The sequence below is a fragment of the Centroberyx affinis genome, unplaced genomic scaffold (assembly GCF_046629955.1).
Source record: "Centroberyx affinis isolate AG114_WGS23_722 - 3 ecotype Tasmania unplaced genomic scaffold, CSIRO-AGI_Caff_v1 ptg002689l_1, whole genome shotgun sequence".
Classification (NCBI taxonomy): Eukaryota; Metazoa; Chordata; class Actinopteri; order Beryciformes; family Berycidae; genus Centroberyx; species Centroberyx affinis.
Window position 1 is genome coordinate 346,855 of NW_027280870.1, and position 22,811 is coordinate 369,665.

The 22,811-nt window shown below is 43.1% G+C and overlaps 2 protein-coding genes across 2 annotated transcripts in view; one reads left to right on the forward strand and one right to left on the reverse strand.

Annotated features, from left to right (window-relative positions):
- The first annotated feature begins 3,084 nt into the window (after positions 1 to 3,084).
- On the forward strand, positions 3,085 to 6,652 carry LOC139657475 (uncharacterized). The gene is made up of 2 exons (XM_071535335.1): positions 3,085 to 3,204; positions 4,013 to 6,652. The coding sequence occupies exons 1-2, from the start codon at positions 3,184 to 3,186 to the stop codon at positions 5,309 to 5,311; spliced, it is 1,320 nt and encodes a 439-aa protein (XP_071391436.1). The 5' UTR covers positions 3,085 to 3,183; the 3' UTR covers positions 5,312 to 6,652.
- Positions 6,653 to 7,027: 375 nt separating this feature from the next.
- hmcn2 (hemicentin 2) overlaps positions 7,028 to 22,811 on the reverse strand; it is a 45,838-nt gene continuing 30,054 nt past the window's right edge. The window contains exons 49-81 of the mRNA XM_071535317.1: positions 22,554 to 22,744; positions 21,678 to 21,759; positions 21,208 to 21,344; positions 20,954 to 21,095; positions 20,694 to 20,838; positions 20,382 to 20,509; positions 19,850 to 20,006; positions 19,610 to 19,731; positions 19,357 to 19,521; positions 19,103 to 19,210; positions 18,846 to 18,980; positions 18,580 to 18,714; positions 18,157 to 18,426; positions 17,858 to 18,048; positions 17,551 to 17,764; positions 17,066 to 17,200; positions 16,769 to 16,959; positions 16,010 to 16,091; positions 15,201 to 15,371; positions 14,569 to 14,721; positions 13,720 to 13,857; positions 12,769 to 12,890; positions 12,421 to 12,661; positions 12,231 to 12,290; positions 11,992 to 12,111; positions 11,651 to 11,785; positions 11,319 to 11,438; positions 10,799 to 10,924; positions 10,270 to 10,398; positions 9,663 to 9,956; positions 9,208 to 9,327; positions 8,990 to 9,116; positions 7,028 to 8,829 (exon numbers count right to left, since the gene is read on the reverse strand). Of these exons, the coding sequence (XP_071391418.1) occupies positions 8,451 to 8,829; positions 8,990 to 9,116; positions 9,208 to 9,327; positions 9,663 to 9,956; positions 10,270 to 10,398; positions 10,799 to 10,924; positions 11,319 to 11,438; positions 11,651 to 11,785; positions 11,992 to 12,111; positions 12,231 to 12,290; positions 12,421 to 12,661; positions 12,769 to 12,890; positions 13,720 to 13,857; positions 14,569 to 14,721; positions 15,201 to 15,371; positions 16,010 to 16,091; positions 16,769 to 16,959; positions 17,066 to 17,200; positions 17,551 to 17,764; positions 17,858 to 18,048; positions 18,157 to 18,426; positions 18,580 to 18,714; positions 18,846 to 18,980; positions 19,103 to 19,210; positions 19,357 to 19,521; positions 19,610 to 19,731; positions 19,850 to 20,006; positions 20,382 to 20,509; positions 20,694 to 20,838; positions 20,954 to 21,095; positions 21,208 to 21,344; positions 21,678 to 21,759; positions 22,554 to 22,744 (5,165 nt within the window). The 3' untranslated portion in view covers positions 7,028 to 8,450. The remainder of the gene's footprint in view (positions 8,830 to 8,989; positions 9,117 to 9,207; positions 9,328 to 9,662; positions 9,957 to 10,269; positions 10,399 to 10,798; positions 10,925 to 11,318; positions 11,439 to 11,650; positions 11,786 to 11,991; positions 12,112 to 12,230; positions 12,291 to 12,420; positions 12,662 to 12,768; positions 12,891 to 13,719; positions 13,858 to 14,568; positions 14,722 to 15,200; positions 15,372 to 16,009; positions 16,092 to 16,768; positions 16,960 to 17,065; positions 17,201 to 17,550; positions 17,765 to 17,857; positions 18,049 to 18,156; positions 18,427 to 18,579; positions 18,715 to 18,845; positions 18,981 to 19,102; positions 19,211 to 19,356; positions 19,522 to 19,609; positions 19,732 to 19,849; positions 20,007 to 20,381; positions 20,510 to 20,693; positions 20,839 to 20,953; positions 21,096 to 21,207; positions 21,345 to 21,677; positions 21,760 to 22,553; positions 22,745 to 22,811) is intronic.

Sequence of the window (22,811 nt, forward strand, 5' to 3'; positions counted from 1 at the left end):
GCGAAAATAAAATGCATTATATAGATAGATCAAAAAGCAGCTATTCTTTCGAGAGCTCTTTGCCTTACAAGCAAACCAATTTCAAAGTCAGCATCAGATTCTCACGTATTGACGTACTACGTTGTTGATGGCCTTCGGACAGTCTCACCGATACATAAATGCGTCCAAAGGGACGTATCCTTCGGAAAATGAAAAAAGAAAAGAGGAAGGAAAGCAGAGGAAAACAACGCTTGCAGACCAGATGTAAGACATATTAATTAAACATAAAACCTGTTTTTATGGGCCAGAGCCGGTCCTGACCTCCCTGGGGCCCTAAGCAAAATTCTGCTAAGGGGCCCTCCTACCTGACCGTGAGCCATGTACCCATCACGCCCTTATACTGTCTGGACTGGTCCCCACAGAGGTTGCTACTGGAAAGCGCGAGTTTCATTTTGTGCACGTGCATATGAACGCATGTTCATGCGCGATGTGGTTATCTTTTCTGAGCAGCAGTCAATAAACAGCGTTGCCCGTTGGTGTTTATCAAACGGAATAAATAGTTGTATTTCACTTTCACTTTTGTCAGGCACAAAGTCACAGAACAGCCCTGGAAGTGGCTGGCGAGCAAACAAGACACAGGCAGACCAAGAGATGCTCTGCAGCTAGGTTAGCAAGACAGCCAGACTAGAGAGAGATGCACTGCAAGCTAGCACATCAACTTAACGTTACTGTTATTTGCCGACATCAAACTTGGAGAGGAGAGAACACAAGTTTACCTGATTGGTGTTCTCGCAATTCACTCTCATGGTGTTTTATTTTTTTTTCCTATTTTCGTGACCAGAAGGATAGTTCCGCTTCATCCTCTCATCGAAGCTGTAAACATTGACACACGCTTTGACACGAGGGGAGGCGGGGCCCTTGCGTAATTTGCGGGGCCCTACGCAACTTGCGTAGTGAGCGTATAGGGCCGCCCGGCTCTGTTATGGGCAATGTAGGCTATTTCTACCAGTCAGCGATCGGCGTAATGTTACCTGAACCACTGGATAGCTAACGTTAGCTATGTAGGTTTACGAGCCAGCTATCTAGACCTAGCTAGCTTGCTAACCCTAGTAACATGCATTTTGTTTTCAGAGCTGGCTAGGCTAGCAATCGTGATCTATGGTATCATGGTCTTATTGAACCGCATCTGACCACATGTGCATACTCGCTTTATGGTCAGAATTACCGGCACGGCTACCGCCTCTGCGCACCGTGAGGGGAGAACTGAAGGCCAAGGACCGTTCAAACATCTGGCAATTTGTTTCTGCATAACTTCTCGGCAAAAAACGCATATGAGAATATGACGTGAGACTTTGTTGTTACCTGATAGGGTGTTCTGGTAAATTCGGCATGTATATAATCATCCAAACAGCTCGCATTTAATAAGTGTTTCCCACAGGTTGACAATTAAATTATGGCGGTGGTTGTTAACAGGAGGGGGATCAAGGACCCTGTAACCCTCATGCGGGATTATCATTACAAACACACGTTTCACAGCCTTCTCGAGATCCCAAGATTTCCAATTATACCAAATATGTCATGCTGAATTACAGAGAAATATGTATAAAATGATGCACAAGACATCTGGATCTTTCCATTTGATGTAATGCAGCCATAAAAAATGGCGTTTTGGGTTAGAATATGTCACTCACTTCAGTGATGCGTTGGAACCGGTTGGAACGAGCAGATAAATAATATGTAGGCCTATATAACATTTAATTATATTTAATTATAATTATATATAGCCTACATGTATTCTTTTTTTTTTTTTTTTAATTGTCCTACAGTATGGAAAAGGTATTTTTAAAGCTACTCAAGGGGAAATGTTTAAACTACAGTAACTATGGCAAGTAGTATTTTGAATCTATAGGCCTAAGTATTTCATGGGAATATTAACATATTTACATTAACCTAATATTGACCTAGAATATTAATTAGAATATGAATAGGATTCTAAAAATGATGTGATCATGTTGCCATGCTAGCATTACTTATGTCAGCATTCATTTTGAGCTGACCTAAGTGCTGTTAGAATCCTCTACCCACAATCAGTGTCAAAAGTGGGGTTTTGCTTGGTGTCAAAAGGGCGTAAGTGCAGTTACGCCCTTTTGACATCAAGCAAAACTCTACTTTTACTGTTACGGCTTTCAGTTTTTGTTTAATTAAAACTTATGGGTCATGATTTCAGTTGTGTCCTTTTGGCACTGAAAAGATCTCACTGAGACCTTTCAATTGATATATCATACTCATATGCGACCAAAATCGCACTTACGCCCCTTTGGCTCCAAGCCCTCGATTTGGACATTGTGGTTAATTTAAGTTTGCTTTGAGGTCTAGAGATACTACTTGAGAACCATCAGTGCTAATATGAAGTATGTAAATACAACCAGTGGGTAAAAAACATGGGATCAACTTGGTATTCCCTGTTACAAGGCAGGCATTTTTGTGTACTTTTTTGGGTTATACTCACTGGACAGTCACAATAATAGTGCTCAGTGACAAACTATTACTTCTTGTCTTTGATGAGACAATGTCAGTGACTACCTGAAATGAATTATTAGCATAATTGGGTACTGATTACAGTATTATTAGATTAGGATTAGGATTAGAAGTGAGTATTTCTCAGAAAAATTAACTGTTTGATATTTCTGCCTATAATAAGGCCTTATATAAAAGGCTGCTGATTCACAATAGAACCATATTTTGACATTCTGGTTGTTTTGGAGTGTAGGGACACTACCTGTAGACCATCAGTGCAAATATGATGTAAATACAACCAGTAGGTAGAAAATGACATGGGATTAACTTGGTACCCCCTCTTTCAGGGCAGGTGTTTTTTTGCACTTTTTTGCCTATGTGGTGAATCACTTCATTGATGAATTTAATGACTTTTGCAGTAAAAAGAAAAATTATGACCATCCATTTCATGAAGGGGACATGTCAAAGTTATGAAAAAACAAGGTCATGTTTTGTTCTACCCCGGGTAGGGGTATCTCAAAATTTTGTGGGTTTGGTTCCTGCTCTATAAAGTTAAACCCTCATGAGTGCTTGAAATAGCACTCACAGCTAGAAACGGCTCTGTTTCACCACAAAGGCACAACTTGAGCTCTTCCACTTCTGCAATTGTAGTGCAAACATGTTCCTTCTCTGCTCTGCAAATACATTATGACTTACGGATCAATGAAGGTGAGTACAATATTTAAGCTGTCTCTATAGCATTGTTGATTCTATTGTATTAATAATTTTTGGGTCGGCACCCATTACACTCTAAAGACTGTGAGTTGAGCACGCCAGTTCTTTCGTTTAAGTGATTCTATTGTATTGGCATAACGGCTGTACTTTTTTGCAATATAATGACATGGCTAATATTGTTGAGAATCTAAGAGAATCCGAGATGGCTGCACCTCTCAGGCTCTGATGTATTCATGTCAGAATATATTAGTGTAAATGATGTCTATATTTAAGGGCCAGTATAGTCAGAAATGCTTCAACATAATAAAATACGTCTTAAAATATCTTTCAGACATTAATTGAAGGTGTCTAACTAAACATAAAATGAGTGCTTTCTAAAGATGAGCCATATCCAGACATTGATATTAATGATTTGACAAAGTAATCAGTCTCAAGTCAGTGCAGTACAGAGTTTGATAGGTGTTGTATAAAGAGGATAACACACAACACTTACACACAATACTGAAGTGGAACAAAAGACTTATATGGTGACTCTGGAGCCAAGACAACTGATGCACTATTCAAAAAAACAAATCAAACTGGATGGGTGCAGTTTTGAAATGCGAATTACAGTTGTCGTTATTGTGCAATGCAGTTGCATAACCTAATCAAAATGACTGTAGATGACCCTTGGGTGGCTTGCAGGAGAGATTTTGCTTCTGCCTCACTGTGTAAAGTCATCTTAATAATCAGAGTTATTTAAATTAGTGACTTCAAACACTGGAATCTAATTCAGCTTCTCTTTTTTTCCGCGATTACATAGGTGTTGAATCACTTCAGTTGGATTCAGATGAAGAACAAGCGGAAATGGACATTTGTTGCACTGACACTTACCGTTGCTTCATCCATATACATTACATGGCCAGTTCTAGACACCTCCATAACACCATGCTCAGCACTTGTAAGCGAGCAAACCATAACACCAATTATAAATACCAATCATTTGATGGTTTCTGCCTACAAAGACAACAGGTTTAAAGGCATAACTCGGATCATTGGCATAGTGAAGAGAGATCAACTCCAACCACTTTACTGCATTTTCTGTTGTCATCATAGCTGCTCCAAAGGATATCTGGCACATATTGATATGCACAGCGATCATTTTGGATACCCGTTTGCGACCACAGATCTGCTGTGCAGGAGTCAGCCCCTGAGGAACGCCACGCATGTCACTATCTCAACACACGCTGACATCTTGGAAAACCAGCACCAGAGCTTCCTCCCCATCCGAAACAAAGAGAGCGCGGCATCGTTCCCTTACACCTTCACTGTATGCGTCTCTAACCTGTTTGGCGGGTACAACAATGTGCTTCAGTTTGTCCAAACCATGGAGATGTACAAGCTGCTGGGTGTGCAGAGAGTGGTGATCTACAACACCAGCTGTGGCCCAGAGCTGGAGCGTGTGCTGCTGATCTACAAGGACGAGGGCATACTGGAGATAGTTCAGTGGCCCATCGACCGCTTCCTCAACCCGTCTAAAGGCTGGAATTTCCCAGAACATCCAGGGGATCTCCATTACTACGGGCAGCTTGCCACTCTGAACGAATGCATCTACAGAAACATGTACCGGTCTAAGTATTTGCTGCTTAATGACATAGACGAAATCATCATGCCTTACAAACACGTCAATCTGCAGCTAATGATGGAAAATCTGGAACAGCAGCACCCTGGAGTTGCCGTCTTTGTCGTCATGAACCACATCTTCCCCAAAACCCAGTTTGATGACAGCGGCAGATTCAAGCTGGTGCAGTGGCAAAGCATCCCGGGGATAAACATCCTGGAGCATATATACAGAGAGCCATCAAGGGAAGGTGTCTTCAACCCTTCCAAGCTGATCATCAACCCTAGAGAGGTAGTGCAGACGTCGGTCCACAGCGTCCTGAGGACACTGGCGACGACCGTCACTGTGGATCCTGCTCTGTCTAGGGTCGTGCATGTCCGAGAGCCTTTACAGGGGAGCCTCACTAAAGATCAGCTGCACGTGGACAAGAGGCTCTGGGACTTTGACCTGATTTCAAAGGTTGACGATGTTTTACGAAAAGCAGGATTATTGATGTCTTAACATGTTTCTTTTTACGTCGTCCTAAGCTGTTTTTATAACTCCAATGAGCAAAAAATGATGTCCAAAAGTGTTGTTTATAGCATCTGTCTGTATGTCTACATGTATTGTGAATGTTTTTTCTAGAATCTTAAAGCTACTTTCTATCTGAAACTTTTTGTCAGTTCATTTGTATTCAGTAAGTTCAAGAGACCCACCTATCGTGTCTCTGACCCTGTGTGTTCTGTGTGCAGCTGTTTTCTCCCCTTCCTCTGTATGTGTGTGTGTGTGTGTGTGTGTCTGGTTGTGTTGTGTGTGTGTACGCGGCCTCATGTCCTCTCTCTCTCTCCTCTCTCTGACTCCAGTGCAGTGTTCTACCTGGCAGTGACAGGGGCTGCCCTGGCTCTTCGTCGTCAGTGCTGCCTTGTTCTTCCACTGAATTTTCTAGCGCTGGCCTCACCCCCCTCTCCTTTTTGTTTCTCTCCGTTTGCTTCTGTCATTACTGTTGCCCATGACTGTGTCAATGTTTTGCCCGACACCTATTGCACGATAAGCCGTCCCGGGGGGAGGGGGGATCCCTATTTGCCTCAGCCCGTCCAAGGTTTCTTCCAAGTTTTCCTACTAGGTTTTTCTTGGGAGTTTTTCTTTGTGTGCATTTAGGGTCTAAGGCTGGGGTGCCAGGTAGGTTAGGCTATGTAGAATAGTTAGATTGTTTGTCTTGCTAAATCTGCTCCTGCCTACCTGTGTTTTTCGCTATGTTTGTCTTACAATAATGTGATTAATTTGTTTAATTTTGTTCACCATTGATTGTGTTTAGTTAGACCTAGCTAGACACATTCTCTGTAAAGTCCTCTGAGAAATGCTTGTGACAAAGGGCTATATAAATCAACTTGACTTGACAAGAGACCCTATTTTACTGTATTGCTACAGTAAAAGTAGGAGTAAAAGTATTGGTGATAGTAGTAGCAGTAGGAGGAGGAGGAATAAGAAGAAAGATAATATAAAGAATATGAAGAAAGATGTGAATGTGAATAATACGTATGGAAGTAGTTTCCCAGCACTATCTGCAATGGTAAACAGTTTTTGAAATGACTGAATTAAAAGAACTGGACCAATACTGAAGAAAATAAATAAAATATAACAAAAATGCAACATATATGCAACATATTTGTTGCTGTTGCGGCTGACTATCCACTGTACATAGTTGTTACTGTTCACCCAGCACATCTAAAATCTAAGATGGTAAACAGTATGTCGCAAATTAGAATTACAACAGAACAAGAGACTATTTTAGGTTTCCTGTAAATTGCTAAAATAATAATCAGTAAGCTGGGGTAAGAATGACCTAAAAGATTATTTATACAAGCAACAGTGAAGATCAACAAATATTATACTTATATTATACTTATGTAGCTAATATTTTCACTATTAGAAATGCAACTGCTCTGCAAATGATTTTAGGATTAGTGTTCAGAAAATGTCTCACATATTAATGTTGAGTCCAGATTGCTGTGCCAGAACTGGTAGTTTTGTATGCTCCCTCGTGGGTTTATAATAAATGGTTGCAGTAATATAGTTTGTCAGCTGCACAGAAAACACAATTGTGAAAATGTTGCAAAGTGAAATACTGCGGCAGGTTCTGCGTCAGGGCACAATCAAGATAAATTAGGATTATGATAGGCCTATAATTTACACAACAAAAAAACAAGCCAGCGTGTTTGTTGTCAGTTTTATCTGTAGATAGATTAGACAGTACATCCATTCTCAGCAACACTGAACCATTTCACATGTACAAGAACAGAGCAAACATTTCTGCAGTTTTTGTGGGTCTTCCGTGGTTTCCAAACCACGTCCTGTGTAGTGTCTACACTTCCTCCTTCAGTTAGAAGAAGCTTATTTACGTTGCTGTATATCGGATATTCCAAACGGTGAAATTAGAACACTAGAATGTTGTGAATAAAGTAATGAATGCAGGAAAGACATGGCATTTTGTCTGCTCCAGCCACTTAAGGCCAATGCCACACTGCAGAGTCAAATAAGTGCAATCAAACTCTGCTTCACTGAAACTAGGCTTAGTTGGCGGTTAACACCAGCACATGAGTTGACGGTTCTTGTAACACCAGCACATGCGTGATGCAGGTGCTGCTTCAGTGAAGCCAATGGCATCAACTCAAAGACACTCAAGTACATTCAGAATAGCACCTTTCAATTTTTTTCACATGATAAAAAATATTTAAAAGAAAAGAATACAAAAACACTTAAGATAGATAGATGAAACACTATCATGCCTGTTATGTTTTCACAACATAAATAGCTGCAAGCCACTGTTACAAAGTGAAATCATTGCAGGTTTGTCGTTGCAATGACAGCAGAACCTCATTAATTCAAACCCTTTGTGACTGGAGGTTGTTTGAATCGATGAAATGTCTAGATGACTTGAATAAATTAAAATACTGGGGGAAAACACATATGCTGCACATGTATGTCAAAACATTGTATGATTTAATTTGTACTTGGAAGTATTCTAATTACATGTGAAAATACAGAGAATTTCCAACTATGGACTTTCATATATGAAGAAATCTGTCTGAGATATCCGCCATTTGAAAATGTTGACAGCCACTGTTACAAAATGATAAATAGCAAAACATTAAAGCAAGTTATGGTACTTTTTGAAGGCTAGTAAATAAGTTCAGTGCTTGGCTGACATACTGCATCCTCTGTATTTGACAAATACTGATTTGAAAGATGAGCTTCAGGTATTTTTTTTTCCAAAAAAGAGTATAAAGTGTTCTGGAAATGAACACAATTCAAATGATGTTCTGTTTGGTTAATCAGTTCAGTTCAGATGTCTCAGATAGATGAGGCTCTGCTGTGAAATTAATTCAACCAAACCTGTTAAAGGCAATATTCTCTTTTTTAAGAATAGGGTCTTTTCTTTTACAAAACTGTTCCCACAACTTCATTTCAGTCACAGTTCAGGGTGCACATCTCCGCGAAATCCACTGAAAAACAATGGTTTTGCCTTATCTTGTGATTTATTAGAGCATCTTGGCATGTCCTATTGTTTCCCAGGCGTCCAGGCTTTGGGGAATTGCCTTGGTGGGCGAGAGGCGTCCAGAGGCCAGCAAGGGCAGAGTCAGCTGTAAAACAGCATATGGGCTCAGTAGGGGTATGCAGAGATGGAGATGTAGATGATGAAGATGCTCTGGTAGGTGATGCGGCCCTGCACCGACAGGGTGGTGGCCTGCACCTTGAGCCGCACCAGTCCCGATCTGTCCAGGGCCCGCAGGGTGAAGATGATGCCCCTGCCCGCCTCGTCCCTGATGCCAAACACCTGGCCCATCACCCCGCTCTCCCCTTCCTGCTCGAGGATGGTGAAGGACGTGCGTTCCTGCAGGACCCCTGACTCGGAGAATGCCGACAGTCGTACCACGTTGTGATTGGCTGGAATGCCGAAGGGGAGAGTGAGCAGCTTGTACTGCAGGAGCAGTGGAGAGCCTCCTGTGGTGCAGTCCAGAGAGCAGGGCCGATAGCACGTCCTGTTAAAGGTAGACAGGAAACCGTGTCACCCACACACTATGTTTTTACAAAAACACATACCATGAATACTGCAGCACTACAGGAGCATGCAGCTACATTTTATGCATCTCTTCCTTCTTTAAAAATCACTGTACAGTACTTTTAAGCCAAGCAATTTACCCTGGGCTTCCTCCCCTCTGATAGGATGCAGGGCAGGGTGTATCCAGGCACTGGTATCCCCCTCGGGTATTAAAGCACATCTGGTTGTGTCCACACTGGATGCCTTGTACTGCACACTCATCTATGTCTAGAGGCAGAGGGAGAGGATAGGATGTCTTAGCTGTAACAATGTAAAGGGAGGATGAAACAATTAAAATACAGTCTAGTGAGATTCTTACCTTTACAGCTCCTGCCATTGGGTAAGAGCTGGTAACCCGGGGGACAGAGGCACTGGAAACTGCCAACGGTGTTTCGGCACTCATGTTGGCATGGCTTTCTCAGCAGACACTCGTCCACATCTGTTTAGAGAACAACAGCATGAGGAGGTAAGCGAGACACTCAAGGGAACAACCGGGTATTTGATTTGCATTCTAGATGCACACAGAGAAGAGTGGAAAAAAAAGCGGGGTGAAAACTCATCCCCGGCTCATACCTTCCCACCTAAACCACATAGTTTTAGATTATTGGTGAACCAGTTGTAAACTAAAAAATGAGACGTTATTTGTTATTCATGTCAGCCATTCTGACTTTTACATTTTTTGCTATCTCCGCTGTCAACAGACCATAACCTGATAAGAAATAATAGCCTTGTAATGTTAAAAGAGAGACTGGATACATTTTGATAAGCACTCACCAACACACGTGCCGTCCCTGTTAGTGTATCCCACAGGACAGCTCTGCCTGGTGATGCGGGACACTCCGTGGGTACGGGACAGGATGGGCCTGCCTAGAGACGACACCAGTTGTGGGCGGAGTCTGCCTCTGACACGGGTCCCATTGGTGAAGGTCTGGCCTCTCTCTAATCCAGCACAAGAGCGCCCGTCCCCGAGCAGCACAGTCCCGGGCGGGCACGTGCACCTAAAGCTGCCGGGCACGTTGCGGCACTGGTGGGCACAAGGGCTCGGCGTCTGAAGGCACTCATCGATGTCTGGAAGGCAAAACGAGACTCAAACTCTAATTTTCATTTCCCATGTGTGGCGAATTGGAATTTTACGGAAGAGGATTAGGGCCACGTGAAAAATTTATTTGAGTTCTGACTTTAAAGTAAGAATTCTGAGTTTAATGTCAGAATTCTGAGATTAAAGTCAGAATTCTGACTTTAAACTCAGAATTCTGAGTTTAATGTCAGAATTCTGACTTTAAACTCAGAACTCAAATACATTTTTCACATGTGGCTCTAATCCTCTTCCGTAGAATTTCATAGGTGCAGTACAGTGTATTATGAGAGATGGGTGTCCTACCCAGACAGGGGAGGCCTACTCCCTGGGACCGGTAGCCTCTGGGACAAACACAGCCGTAACCTCCGATGGTGTTCTGACAGATCTGTGTGTAGCGACACATGTGACTTCCATCCTGGCACTCGTCAATATCTGAAAAATATTCAGCATGTTGGCAACAACGCATCTAAGAATCTTGCACAAAACATAACATTGCATTTGTTTATCAAATTTTGTGCTATGTGTAGCTTTTTTATATACCTAGATATCATCACACCAGTCACCAACAGATCTCACGCCAGTGGAATTGCTAGTGCCAGTGTTTCTCAAAATTCAGACCACATTACCATAAACCCTGTTGCTTACACCAGGTGATTTAACTGTTTAGCAGTGTTTGGTTTGACTGAAAACCTGCATACTGATACATCCAGTGCCCATCGCTGTATTAATGTCTCACAATTAATGTGGTAATGATGCATTGATGGTAAAATGCTACACATAGTATCTTTAAAGAGATAAGGTGGATACGAAATCAGGTATGACAGCAACTAACCCATGCAGGCTCCATTCTCTGCTTTGGTCATGCCAGCTGGACAGCTGTCGAAACACTGGTATCCTCCCTCTGTGTTACGGCACTGCTGGTGACCCGGGCACACGTTTCTCATGCACTCATTGATGTCTGCAAATGGACAACCAATAGAACTGTTATCTATTGTCTTTTATCCCCTGTCAACTAGGTGGCAAAGTGTGGTCCAACAACAGCAGAATTTTAATGACTAAGACAGGGTTACTACACAATATAATTCCATGATTTATTAATGGCTAATTTCCATAGACCACATTTGTCAGCAGTTATGTTCAGATGTTTTGTTTTTTTCTTTGAATAACTAATTTGAATGCACAGGTCTTATTTGTTCTGTCTCAATCTAACACTAAAACCTTACATAGCCAGGAAATTTGCATTTTTTTTAGCATTTCTTCACAGGTTCAAAAAGATACAGGCCTCGATTTGAAAATTTACATTTCATGACTTTTGCCGGTTCTTTATAACCAATGCAAGTTAGTGGACTGACCAATGCAGCGGTGTCCTGAGAGCTGGTATCCAGGGTGGCAGATGCAGCGGTAGGAGCCCAGGGTGTTGAGACACTGATGCTGGCACGGGGAGAGAGAGGACTCTTGGCACTCATCCACATCTGAAACACATCATTGACAGATCAGGCTTCATCGATCTACACGAGGTACCAAATTTATAAGATAAGAGATAAGATGAAAATGTATTAATCCCTGTGGGGAGATTAGGTCGTTTCAGAAGGGAAAGGGAAATAGAGTATAAGCCCACAACTAGAACATAAAAGTTGTTATGCATCCATACAAAGTGTTGAGCTTAACAGCTTAACAGGCTTGCCTTCACAGCTGGTTCCCATGGCGCTGGGCTTAAATCCTGGGCCACACTTGGCCTGGCAGCGGTACGTGCCCACTGTGTTGACACACTGCTGGTTGTAGTGGCACATGTGGGAGCCTTGGGCACACTCATCGATATCTGCAGCGTGAGACATAACTGTGAGGCCAAAAGCAAGATTCACATCTTCATACAGCTGGGAATTAGGGTGGAGGAAACAAGGCCGAGGGCATAAAGACAGCTGGAAGTATGCCATTTACACAGTATCTTTTCATTTTCTTTTCTCTTTTCTACTGAATGAGGACATCTAGATATGAATGCCTTTGTATGTACATGTTTTGTCTGACCTTGGCATGTGTTGGACTCGGTGGAGATGGTGAAGCCAGACGGACATGCACAGGAAAAGCCTCCCATGATGTTGTTGCACGAGTGAGAGCAGGGAGACTGGAGTGCACACTCATCCTCATCTGAAAATGAAAACACATTTTATAATAAGTGATAAAACAGCTCTATTCATGATTCATATCTTTAAAGTGAAAATGTTGCCAAAAGATAGAAGAAACAGACAAAAAGGGAGGAAGCCTACCAGCACAGTAGGAGGCTGTGTCCAGAATGAAACCTTTGGGGCATGTTTCTCCATTACCATCTACAAACAAAGACAACTATATTCAGTCAGTGTATTAGCTGTTTCAACATCCACATCCAACATATCCTGTGCTCTAGTGTTAGTGAATGGCTAAGTCAGTAAACTGTTAGATCATTTTTTCCCTCCAGACCTGGTATGAGAAGGCCGGCAGTGATGTGGAAGTCCAAACTGAGAGTAAACATGCTGTAGACGCTATTCATCCCGGAGACCTTCAGCAGCTGGAGCAAGGGCCCCTGGCGTTCCTCCTGGTCCTCGTAAATAATGGTGTGGTTACAGCGCAGCACCATGGGGCTTCCTCCTCTGTGGTGGGCCTGGGAGGACCACGAGTACAGCTGCCCTTGGCCTGTCTGCACGTATGACTCATCAAACTCCTGCAGGGCAGAGATTGCAATCAGGTCAGAGAAGCTGAGGAGGAGTTATCTGAGCAACAACTTTTTCAGTGAGATTTTGTTTGAGGTAATGACAACCGTAAACACACCTGCAGACTCAGATGAGAAGTTGATAATGAAGGAGGGACAAATCCGTTAATTACGATGTCAATTAGTAAAGCTCCCTCAGAATCCAGACCTCTGGCAACGTGGGTCAAACGAAGGATCTCCCCTGGTTGAAAATAGAAACAAAAAAAAGATAAATCATCACTCATTTACAATTACAGGAGAACATGTTGAAACTGTTGAGAAACAGTTGCCTCCATTTTTTAACTCATATGATTGTTAATGGAGAGCAATGCCATCTGCTGGTTATTTTGTAAACTACAAAAGCAAAGGAGCATTCCTGAAGAGAGTCAATGGTTATAGATAAAGGAATACACCAAATTTTTGGGAGTTTGGATGATAACACAGACACCGAAATCATTCATGTGTCCCTGGAACACATGGATCATTTGCTCTGGTACTCTATGAAAACACCATAGAATGCACTATGGTGAGTGATATTTGACCAGCATTATCTCCAAAGTGAGAAAATGAGAACTTGTAGCAGCTCTAAAGCTAAATGGTAAGTAATCTTAAACGATATGTGGTCAAGTCTGGCAGATTTGTGAAGAAGAATGGTAAAATATACATGAAATATGACCTAAAATAACATGCTGTTTTGAACTACCAGGGACTACTTTCTCTGTTTCCATGGGAAGTTAAGGTGGTGGGTGATGGGAGACTGTGTACAGCTAAAAATCACTGCCCAGTGGGTGAATATGTGGCTGCTCACCTGAAATAGTTCCAAAAATAAACCTGGTTACATCAGCTATATTAAATAGTTAAATATATAGTTACATTTATGAATCTACAGACCATATAACATAAACCACTACCAACTTCATTATTACTAAAACTCTAAAACTTCTTAACTCAGATAATGCTGCTATCAGTCAACATTTATCATTATTCTGCAGGATGTTATGTGTGAAAACTGATGTGGGTGTAATGCTGACCGGTCTCAAACTCCAGCTGAGACTCCTGTCTGAACTGGCCCTGGGTGAAGGAGTAGCCGTTCCTGGCTGCTCCGCTCTGCAGCACGGTGGTCCAGTAGATGGGAGCAAACACAGACACCAGCACCCGCAGCAAGGGACCTGCAACAGAACAGCATCAGAGCTCCATGCCTCTCACAGTACCATAGAGAGATACGCTGTCTACACAATATTAGGACCATATCTCAAATACTGCAACCCCCTTTTGCACAATTCATGTCCCAAGTGGTCTCAAGTCTTTTAAAAGTCCCCTGCCCATTCCCTCTCCTTTTGCCTGAAGTGAATTTAGTGAGTGGAATCACTAACAGATCATAGCTTTCACCTGGATTCACCTTGTCAGTCTATTCAAGGATCTAGTGGTAAATTAAAGCTAGGTAAACTATAACCTCCAGCTGGTTATAATAAGGCAAACAATAACTGATATAAACAAAAATCTGTTATATATTCATAAAAAACCTCCACTAATTTATGCTTTCTTACCACTTAAAAGACCCAATACTTTAAAGTTTATATCACTTTTATACAACTTATATAACGTATACTATAAATTTAAGGCTGAAAGATTAATATCAGTCTAAAAAGGTGGATAAACTAATACTGGTTTTACCCTCCACTCCCAGAATCTATTTCAAAGAAAGAGTGCACTGTCCTAATATTTTGTACACTCAATTTATATACACAATACACTAGCCTCAGACCGAAAACTGTTTTATGAAAAGAAGCGGCGGAATTACTTGGAAACCTTTCTTTTCCAGACAAAATGTATACAGTGTAGAGATATCGACTTGGGTGGTATAAGTTGTGTATACTCACCCACACTGGGAGGGATGTTGTCCAGGTGTGCCTGCAGAGTGCTGGTCCCCTCTTCCATATTGTCCGTAATGTTGGCCTCCAGGAAGGACACACCAAACTCCCTCTCATTCACCATGCCTATCAGGCTGCCCCTGGCCTTACGGGGAGCCTCACCTTTCACCACCAAACACAAAGAGACAGGGAAGTGGTCAGCATAGTCACTTATTGCGTTTACATGCACTTGAATATTATTAGTCACAATACCCAAGTTTTCCATTTTTGAGTTGGCACATATGCAGTGAATGCCATATCTCATCCCATTCTTCATTAATACCAATAAGCCCATGTCTTTATTATGGGAAATGTGCTATATCAAGGTACTGGGCCATGTAAACATCAGCATTTGTGGTCTGTGTAAGCTGTTTCCAAGGTAACATTCAGAATATTCTGTTCATTCATGTATACAAGGGCATTTGGTGCCACACAGGATGTGGCGATGCATATAAATAGCTCATCCTTAATTTGACCTTGCCCAGGATATGAGCTCGTATCCATAATGAGCTGCACTGATTATGAAACCCTGAGGCAATGACATGAACATATTATCAACGTCTGTCTGAAGTGAAGAAAGACAGACACAAAGTCGGTCGTACCTGGGCAGAGACCAGCGTGACACTTCCTAGAGTCGATGCTGGGGCCGTCGCACGATCGCCCCCCATTGGCTGGTTCTGGGTTGTTGCATAGTCTGATTCGCTCTTGGAACCCTTGGCCACAGGTGCTGCTGCATGGACCCCACTCCTCCCAGTTAGAGTAGCCTCCATTGACTGGGTCATGAAAGAATCAATCAATTATTTTATATTGTTAATATTTTACCATTTTCTTTCGTAATCATTATTGTTATTTCAAAACAATGCTTTGGCAACACATGTCAAATGTCATGCAGAGAGAGAGAGATATGAGATGGAGAAAGAATTGTTATATGGCTTTAGGTTCAGTTTATTTGCACGTAGAAATCCTAAAAAAAATGGAAAAAGAGAATAAATACAAACTGTGTGGGCGAGACAAAGAAACCCCAAGGGGCTTATAAAAATATCTCTGCTCAAAAGGAAAGGAACAGGGGAAAGAAATCAAGGTAACAAACAGAGACACAGGGAAATGAGCACAGAAATGAAATGACAGCAAATTCAGCAGAGAGGAGAATGGGACAAAAACAAACAAAATGCGTGAATAACATAACAGAAATTAAGTTATTTGAAATCGCCCATAGCAGAGAAAGTAAGTGTATGGTTGTGAGAGGGAATCAGAGTGTGTGTTTGTGTGTGTGTGTGTGTGTGTGTGTGTTCAATGAAATGAGGTGGAGCATATGTGTTTTTACTAGTATAGTGTGTATTTGTGTGGGTATGTGTATGTATTGCTTTATTAATTCCATCTTCCAGTGTGGATTATTAAGCACAGAACTCACTCTGGACTTTAAGGGTGATGGTCCGCTCAGCTACTCCAGCTTCACTCTCGGCCACACACTGGTACTCCCCTGCATCTCCAGCCTGTAAAGAAAAAAAACAGTTGAGTTAATTGAAACTCTAAGGAACAATTATCATTGTCCCTCTGATAGAGTCATAGACCTCTGGGAGGAAAGGGTGTCCAAGAACGTACACATGCTTGCTTAACATTTTCATGCTAGAAAGCTGACATTTTCTTCGGGGCAACTGAGAGTTTATTCCATTAAATTGTTTGTCATAATAGTCATTATTGGGCCAGAGAGAGAGGAAATTTCGCATTAGAGCACTCGGTGGGAAGGAGAGTCATCTGTCTGTGAGAAAGCCTCAGCTGCAGGGTGTGCAATTACAGCACCAGTTAGACATTTAACAAGGTTATGGGCTAAAGAAAGGGGGCCAGAGTCTGGGAACATCCAGCTCTCTGTTCCTCTCCTCCCTCTGCTGCTAATGCTGTTAGCCTCTCTGACTGAACTGCTTCCAATCTGATTTAGGTGGGGGCAGGACGCCGCAGGACAGTCACGCACTGTTCCTCCACCCAAGGGGACTGCAGATGAAGCTTGGATGGGCTTTTATACTTACCTGAATCCTGCGCCATTGTTCTCCAAGACAAAAAACATGTATTTATCTATGTATATTGTTTTAAGAAGCTTAATCATTTTCTAGGGAGAGGGCGACTGCTTGTAAATTGTAGGATAAAGAGGGGCTAAGTGAACTTTGTTATTTACAGTGATGCTGTAGATAACCAAGGAGCCGTTGTGGAGGGTTTGCAGTCGGAGGGAACGGAGGAGGGGTCTTCCATCCCGAAGCCAGCGGAGGACAGGACTGGGGTCTCCACGGACTGGGCAGTCCAGCATAGCGGTTCCGCCCTGGGTGACTGTCTGAGACATGTGGGCCTCGCCCTTCAACACTGGAGGCTCTGGAGACATAATCCACAGAGTATATCATATTAAATTGATATTGATAGATGTGGAAGGTTACATGAATGGCCTTTACTGATAGTTGACAGTGTGCAGACTGCTCACCTCTGATGCGGACGAATGAGAGCGCCCGGATGGAGCCCACACTGTTCTCTGCGATGCACACGTAGGTCCCAGCATCACTCATAGTCACATTCTCAATGACCAAGGAGCTTCTGCCAGCCTCATCTACAGTGGCACCTGGGAGAGAAACCATTGTGATCAATAATGTCAGATGAATCAATGCAAATGAGTACAGTTGTCACAATATCACAATTTTACCCTACAACACTATCACAATACCAAGCAGTATCACAATAACACACACAATAGTCCAAACTCAAAGGTTGGAGCAATCCTAAGCACATAAGTAATCTAAGAGCACTTATTTACTTACATAAATTGATGCAATCAACACAAGCTGCTGTCCTCTATGGTGCATGAAATAACGATGCAATCATTGGTCAGGATTTGGTACTGTGATACTTTGGCAGTATTTGAAGTATTGCACAACCCTTCAAGTGAAATAAACAGAAGATAATGTGGAGTACCTGGGTAGGGACTGTTGTTGGCGGTCCAGGAGATGACGGGAGTAGGTGTTCCCTGAGCATGGCAGGACAGGGCCAGACTCTGACCTTTGTTCAGCGTTACATCACCTGGCAGCTCCTTGAAGGCGGGCCTCATGTTGATGGACAGGCGGATGTCCTGTCTCACAGAGCCTGCTGCATTGGTGGCCACACAGGTGAACACACCACCATCCCCTGGCTGTGTGAGGGATGCAATCAGAATATATTCTTATACCCAAACCTAGACAAAGACTGCACTGAAGTGATGAATATGAATTACAGTATGTCTAACCTCGGCCCTCTCAATAATCAGCTCCCCTGATCGCAGGACGGTGAATTTGCCTGGAAGGTTGGGCACAACGGCGCCATCTTTCTCCCATGATACTCTGGGTTCTGGTGAACCCTGAGCAGCACATGGCAGCAAGGCCTGGAATCCCTGGATGACTGACAGCTCTGTCTGCCCAGCAGGAATCATGGGTGGGACTGAAACGGGAGTTCATTGTTAGTAAATCTATTTAACCATTCATCCTAAACGTGTTATATTCAACCTTTGTACAACCTGAAATGGAGTTTTAAAGATTATTGACCAACCCTGAATAAGCAGCCTCATGTCGTGGCTGGCTCGGCCGGCGAGGTTTTTGGCAGTACATGTGTACAGACCCGCGTCACTGCGCTGGGTGGCAGTAATTGTCAGGGTTCCATTGGCAAAAATTCGTATGTGAGCGCCCTCCAGCATGGGCCTCCTCTCCTTGTGCCAGCTAACTTCAGGCTGGGGCTGCCCATCAGCGCCACACTCCAGACTGACTGGCTGGCCTAGCACAGCAGTGTACTCCACACGAGGCACGCTCAGCACTGGTGGAACTGGAGAAACATGATCCATTCACAAAATGACAACATGAATATTTAGGAATTTAGAGCACTCAAAACTCAATTGTTTTGTTTCTTTGCATATTCCTCTAAGGCACAGATACATGTACACATTTCACCGCAAGATCAAATGAAACTCCATGTTACCTTGAAGGACTAGCTTGGTCCTGCCCACAGCTACACCAGCTTCGTTCTGTGCCAGGCACTGGTAGGTCCCCGCATCGCCCAGCGTGACCCGAGAGAACTTCAGAGCTCCATTTGAAAGCACAGCCAGTCTGTGACCTGGGATGCAACGGTGACAATTTAGTCAGTGGCAGCATCTACAGTAAAGTAGCAATGTGTTTATACTAATGTGTTTGATAGAGCATGCGTAATAGAGTGCTCAAAGGTATGCTATTATTTCATATTATTACCTGCTGCTATGGGAACTCCCTCTCTTTGCCAGGTGATGGACGGTCTAGGGAAGCCTTGAACCTCACAGGATAGAACAGTCCCATGATGCAACACCACTTGTACTTCCTCTGCCATTGGCCTAATCTCTGGGGGCTCTAAGTGCAAGAAAGGACAAATACACAATGTTGTGTAAGTTTACATGGTTTACCATAAGCATTCCAACAGATAACTTTTCAATCCTTGCTATTGCACAGTTGACAGGAACTTCAGAACGCACCTTGCACAGCGAGAGAGATGTGCTTATGGGCAACTCCAGCTGAGTTACGGGCTGAGCAAGTGTACCTGCCGGCATGACTTGGAACAGCAGCAGTTATCTCCAACACCCCTAAACAGAAATGCATTATTTAATATCACATAAGCAAAACTCTATTCCTTGTCCTGTGGCATTGCTTTTTCATTAAACCATGTTGTGTTAATGGCCCTAGAAACCTCAATATAAAACATGACGGTTCCCTAGAAAACTTGTGTTACCGGTCGGCAGGACACGATAGGTCCCTCCTCTGGAGCCCAGTTTGGCTCCACCCTTGGTCCAGGTAATGGTGGGCTGAGGGCGGCCCTGTACGTGGCAGGGCAACACCACAGGAGACATTTTCACAGCAGTGACTGTCGTGACATCATCCTCAATCGATGGTGGGACTACAAGAAAAAAAAATCAATTCATCAGTTCAATCGTTTGAAATGCATCCCTATAGTCTGCTTACTGTACAAAGCTCGAAATCAATACCTTGCAGGATGACCTCAATGACCCTGCGCTCCTCTCCAACATCGTTGACAGCGGTGCATTCAAAGTAACCCTCGTCCTCATTGGATGGTGAGGAAAGGACTAGGGACCCAGAAGTCAGTAACCTGGACAGAAAAGCACAACTGGTTCAGCTTTGACATTTTTTTCGACTGCTTGATCTGTGATGTACAGTACATGCACAGCGTCTGTTCAAATGAAGTGCATCCACAGCTCCATCTTTACCTGTATGTGCCAGGCTGCTGGTTGATGTCTAGCGGAGTGCCGTTCCTTTTCCAGGAGACTTTAGGGGCCGGTATACCTGTGGTCTCACAGCTCAGCACAGCTCTGACCCCTGTGGTTACCGTCACATTGAATGGACCCGGGCTGATCGAAGGACCCACTAATGGAAGACAGCACAGATTCAGCTGGACAGACATGTGAGCCGCGCTGTATCTCATTGTGTTATGTCAGTGCAGTTTTTCCTCTCTACTTATTTACTGCTTCACCACAGTAAGAAAATTACCACTACGGTTCGAGAAAATGTGAAGTTCAAATAACAGGACAGTTTAGCCAATTTTCCCTTCATGTTTTTATTGCCGGCAAAAAAAAATATTTAAGCACTGCAAGTTGCACTAGAGTCATAGCTTTCACCAAAACAGGGACAGATGTGTGATCAAAACTAAAATTACCCCTAACTTCCCCAGTTAAATAAAATTACAGAGGACACACTGCCAGAGTTATGAAGTAACTCTTTATTTCTGAGCGCTGTATTTACCAAACACCCGCAGGTCCATTCCCCGGTGATCTGAGCCAGCCTGGTTGGACACAGTGCAGTAGTAGCGACCAGCGTCACTCAGCTGAACCCCATGTATACGCAAGGAGCCCTCTGATAGCATGGTAAACCTGAAACACATACACAATATACTGAATATACAGAATATTAGGAACACCGGCTCTCTCCGTAAAACCAGGTAAAAGCTATGATATTGTGAATGTATTATACCTTGTCTTAGATACATGCTATATAGATAAAGTTATTGTTTGGGCAGTGTTAAGCTGAAACAAAACCCAAAAAGCTTGGACCTACTTATTGTTATCCTGAATCACAGGGAAGCCGTCTTTCCTCCACATGATTGTAGGAGAAGAGTCTCCTTCAACTTCACAAGGTAAAACTGCATCCTGGCCGACGTGTGCTGTCACCACTGAACTGCTCTCCTTTATTACCGGTGGCACTAGAGAAGTAGAAAGTGACATATTCATGTAAAGGTTTGGGTCAAACATGTAGAACTGTTTGATCACATGATTTCAATTAAACTATTTTTATTTTATGCGATCAGGGTGACTTACAGAGAATCTCCACGGTGAAAAAGAGGCTGCTGCTTCCGGCGATGTTGGTGACCACACAGCTGTACTGACCGCTGTCCTCGGGCCTGACCTCCTGTATCTCCAGGTACTGACCCCCTGCCAGCCGCTGGATACGACCGCCCAGCTGACAGAATGGGAGCAGGGAAGGAAAACAGAAATAGAGAAGTTTAAGAAAGTCAGACGAGATGACATACTCATAGTGCACTTCTTGGCTTTTTTGTTTCCCCTGGCTATACCTGCAGTTTGGCCTCATCCTTGTACCACTCTATATCAGGAGGGGGGTCACTGTCTGCCAGGCACTCCAAGGTGACATGTCCCTTAAATGGCACTGCCACTGTCCTCACATCACCAGAGCCAAGGAGGGTCGGTGGGACTGGAACAAAGTAATACAACCATTGATTATTAGGGGGTGGCCTTAATTTAGGCAACATTACATTCACCAGCATTGCAAGTATCCAATAGCGAGGAATGCAGGCATCAAAGCTATAGCACCCAGATCATTTATGTGACAACGTATCCCTGTGTGCCTTGACTGCTAATTTTAAACAGAGAAGTGCTAGGTAAAGAAATAAGAGCAAGGTGGAAAAGGTAAAGACAGAGGGAAGATCAGGTGCAAGTAGAGGAGGAGGGTAGGGGAGAGGGAGACATGACGTCTTTCTTCTATAATGAACAATGCGCAACAATATGCCAGAACAGTGTGTGTCACCTTGGACTCGGACCCAGTGGTTTTTTCCATCCTCTCCAGCTAGGCTGCTGGCCAAACAGGTGTACAGACCCGCATCCTCGACCTTTAAAAAGACGACATTAATCATGTGGAGTGGTTCTCACATAACAATGCTACAGCAGGGGTTGATACTGTTAAAGCTTCAATCCTTTATTTCTTTTGGCCAGCTGAATATATATTGCAATATGTGTTCTTGAAGAGCTATTTTTGCAACTTCATAACTCAAAATGCAATGTGATGACGATGAAACTACAAGTAAACCTCATGTTTTGCTGTCACGAACTATCAGCCCTTGGGTGAAAAGTTTAGGCAATAAAAGTGAAAAAATGTTTTCAGTCCAATGAATCACTACATAATCAAAGCCAGGTATGGCACAAGTTGGAGCCTTTAACGCATGCTAAAGCTGCATTATACAACTTTACACTGTGGCACCCCAAGTGGCAGTGAGTGAAAACTGTTTTTTGAAAGTGAAGGACTTCATTACCTAAAACTTGTCAGACCTAATCTTAGTAGCTAAATTTTGGCAGCAGGTTCAACCATCACTGGTGAGTCCAGCTTTCTCGCTTGCTGAGACAGTTTGCAATTTGGTTATAAGTTTCAATTTGTCCCAGATTTGTCTCAGACAATTTATCCCACACTTGCCAGTGACCTTAACGAACACCAGAAATTAATTTGGGCAAATCCGGCAAATCTACACGGTCTCAATTACAGTAGGGGAGATGGGACACTCCCCTTTGTTGCAGCCCCAATTTGTAATTTAGGCTGATATAGTAAGATGGGTGTATTTTTACATAAGAATCTTGCCTTGTGCAGCTTTAACTTAGTGATATTATCAAATACTATAGGTTTGTCATTTACCTGAACTTTGCTAATCCTGAGAAAGTGTCCATCCTGCTGTACAATGTCAGTCCCTTCCAAGGGGCGACCATCCTTGAGCCAGCTGAGGGTGGGAGGGGGAGCCCCCACAGCAGAGCACTCCAGCTCCAGCGGACTGTTAGCCGCTATGGTCAGCTCCTCTGGCGAGCTGGAGCTGGATATCTTCGGGGGTTCTGGATTAGAAAGCATTGATGTTTACCGCATTCGTTCAAGTAGTTAATTATGACTTAACTCAAAAAT

Excerpts from the sequence above, each read along its gene's own strand:
- LOC139657475 (XM_071535335.1), top strand. The coding sequence starts at position 3,184 with ATGACTTACGGATCAATGAAG. Across the intron at positions 3,205-4,012 it reads TGACTTACGGATCAATGAAG|GTGTTGAATCACTTCAGTTG; the intron begins GTGAGTACAATA and ends GCGATTACATAG.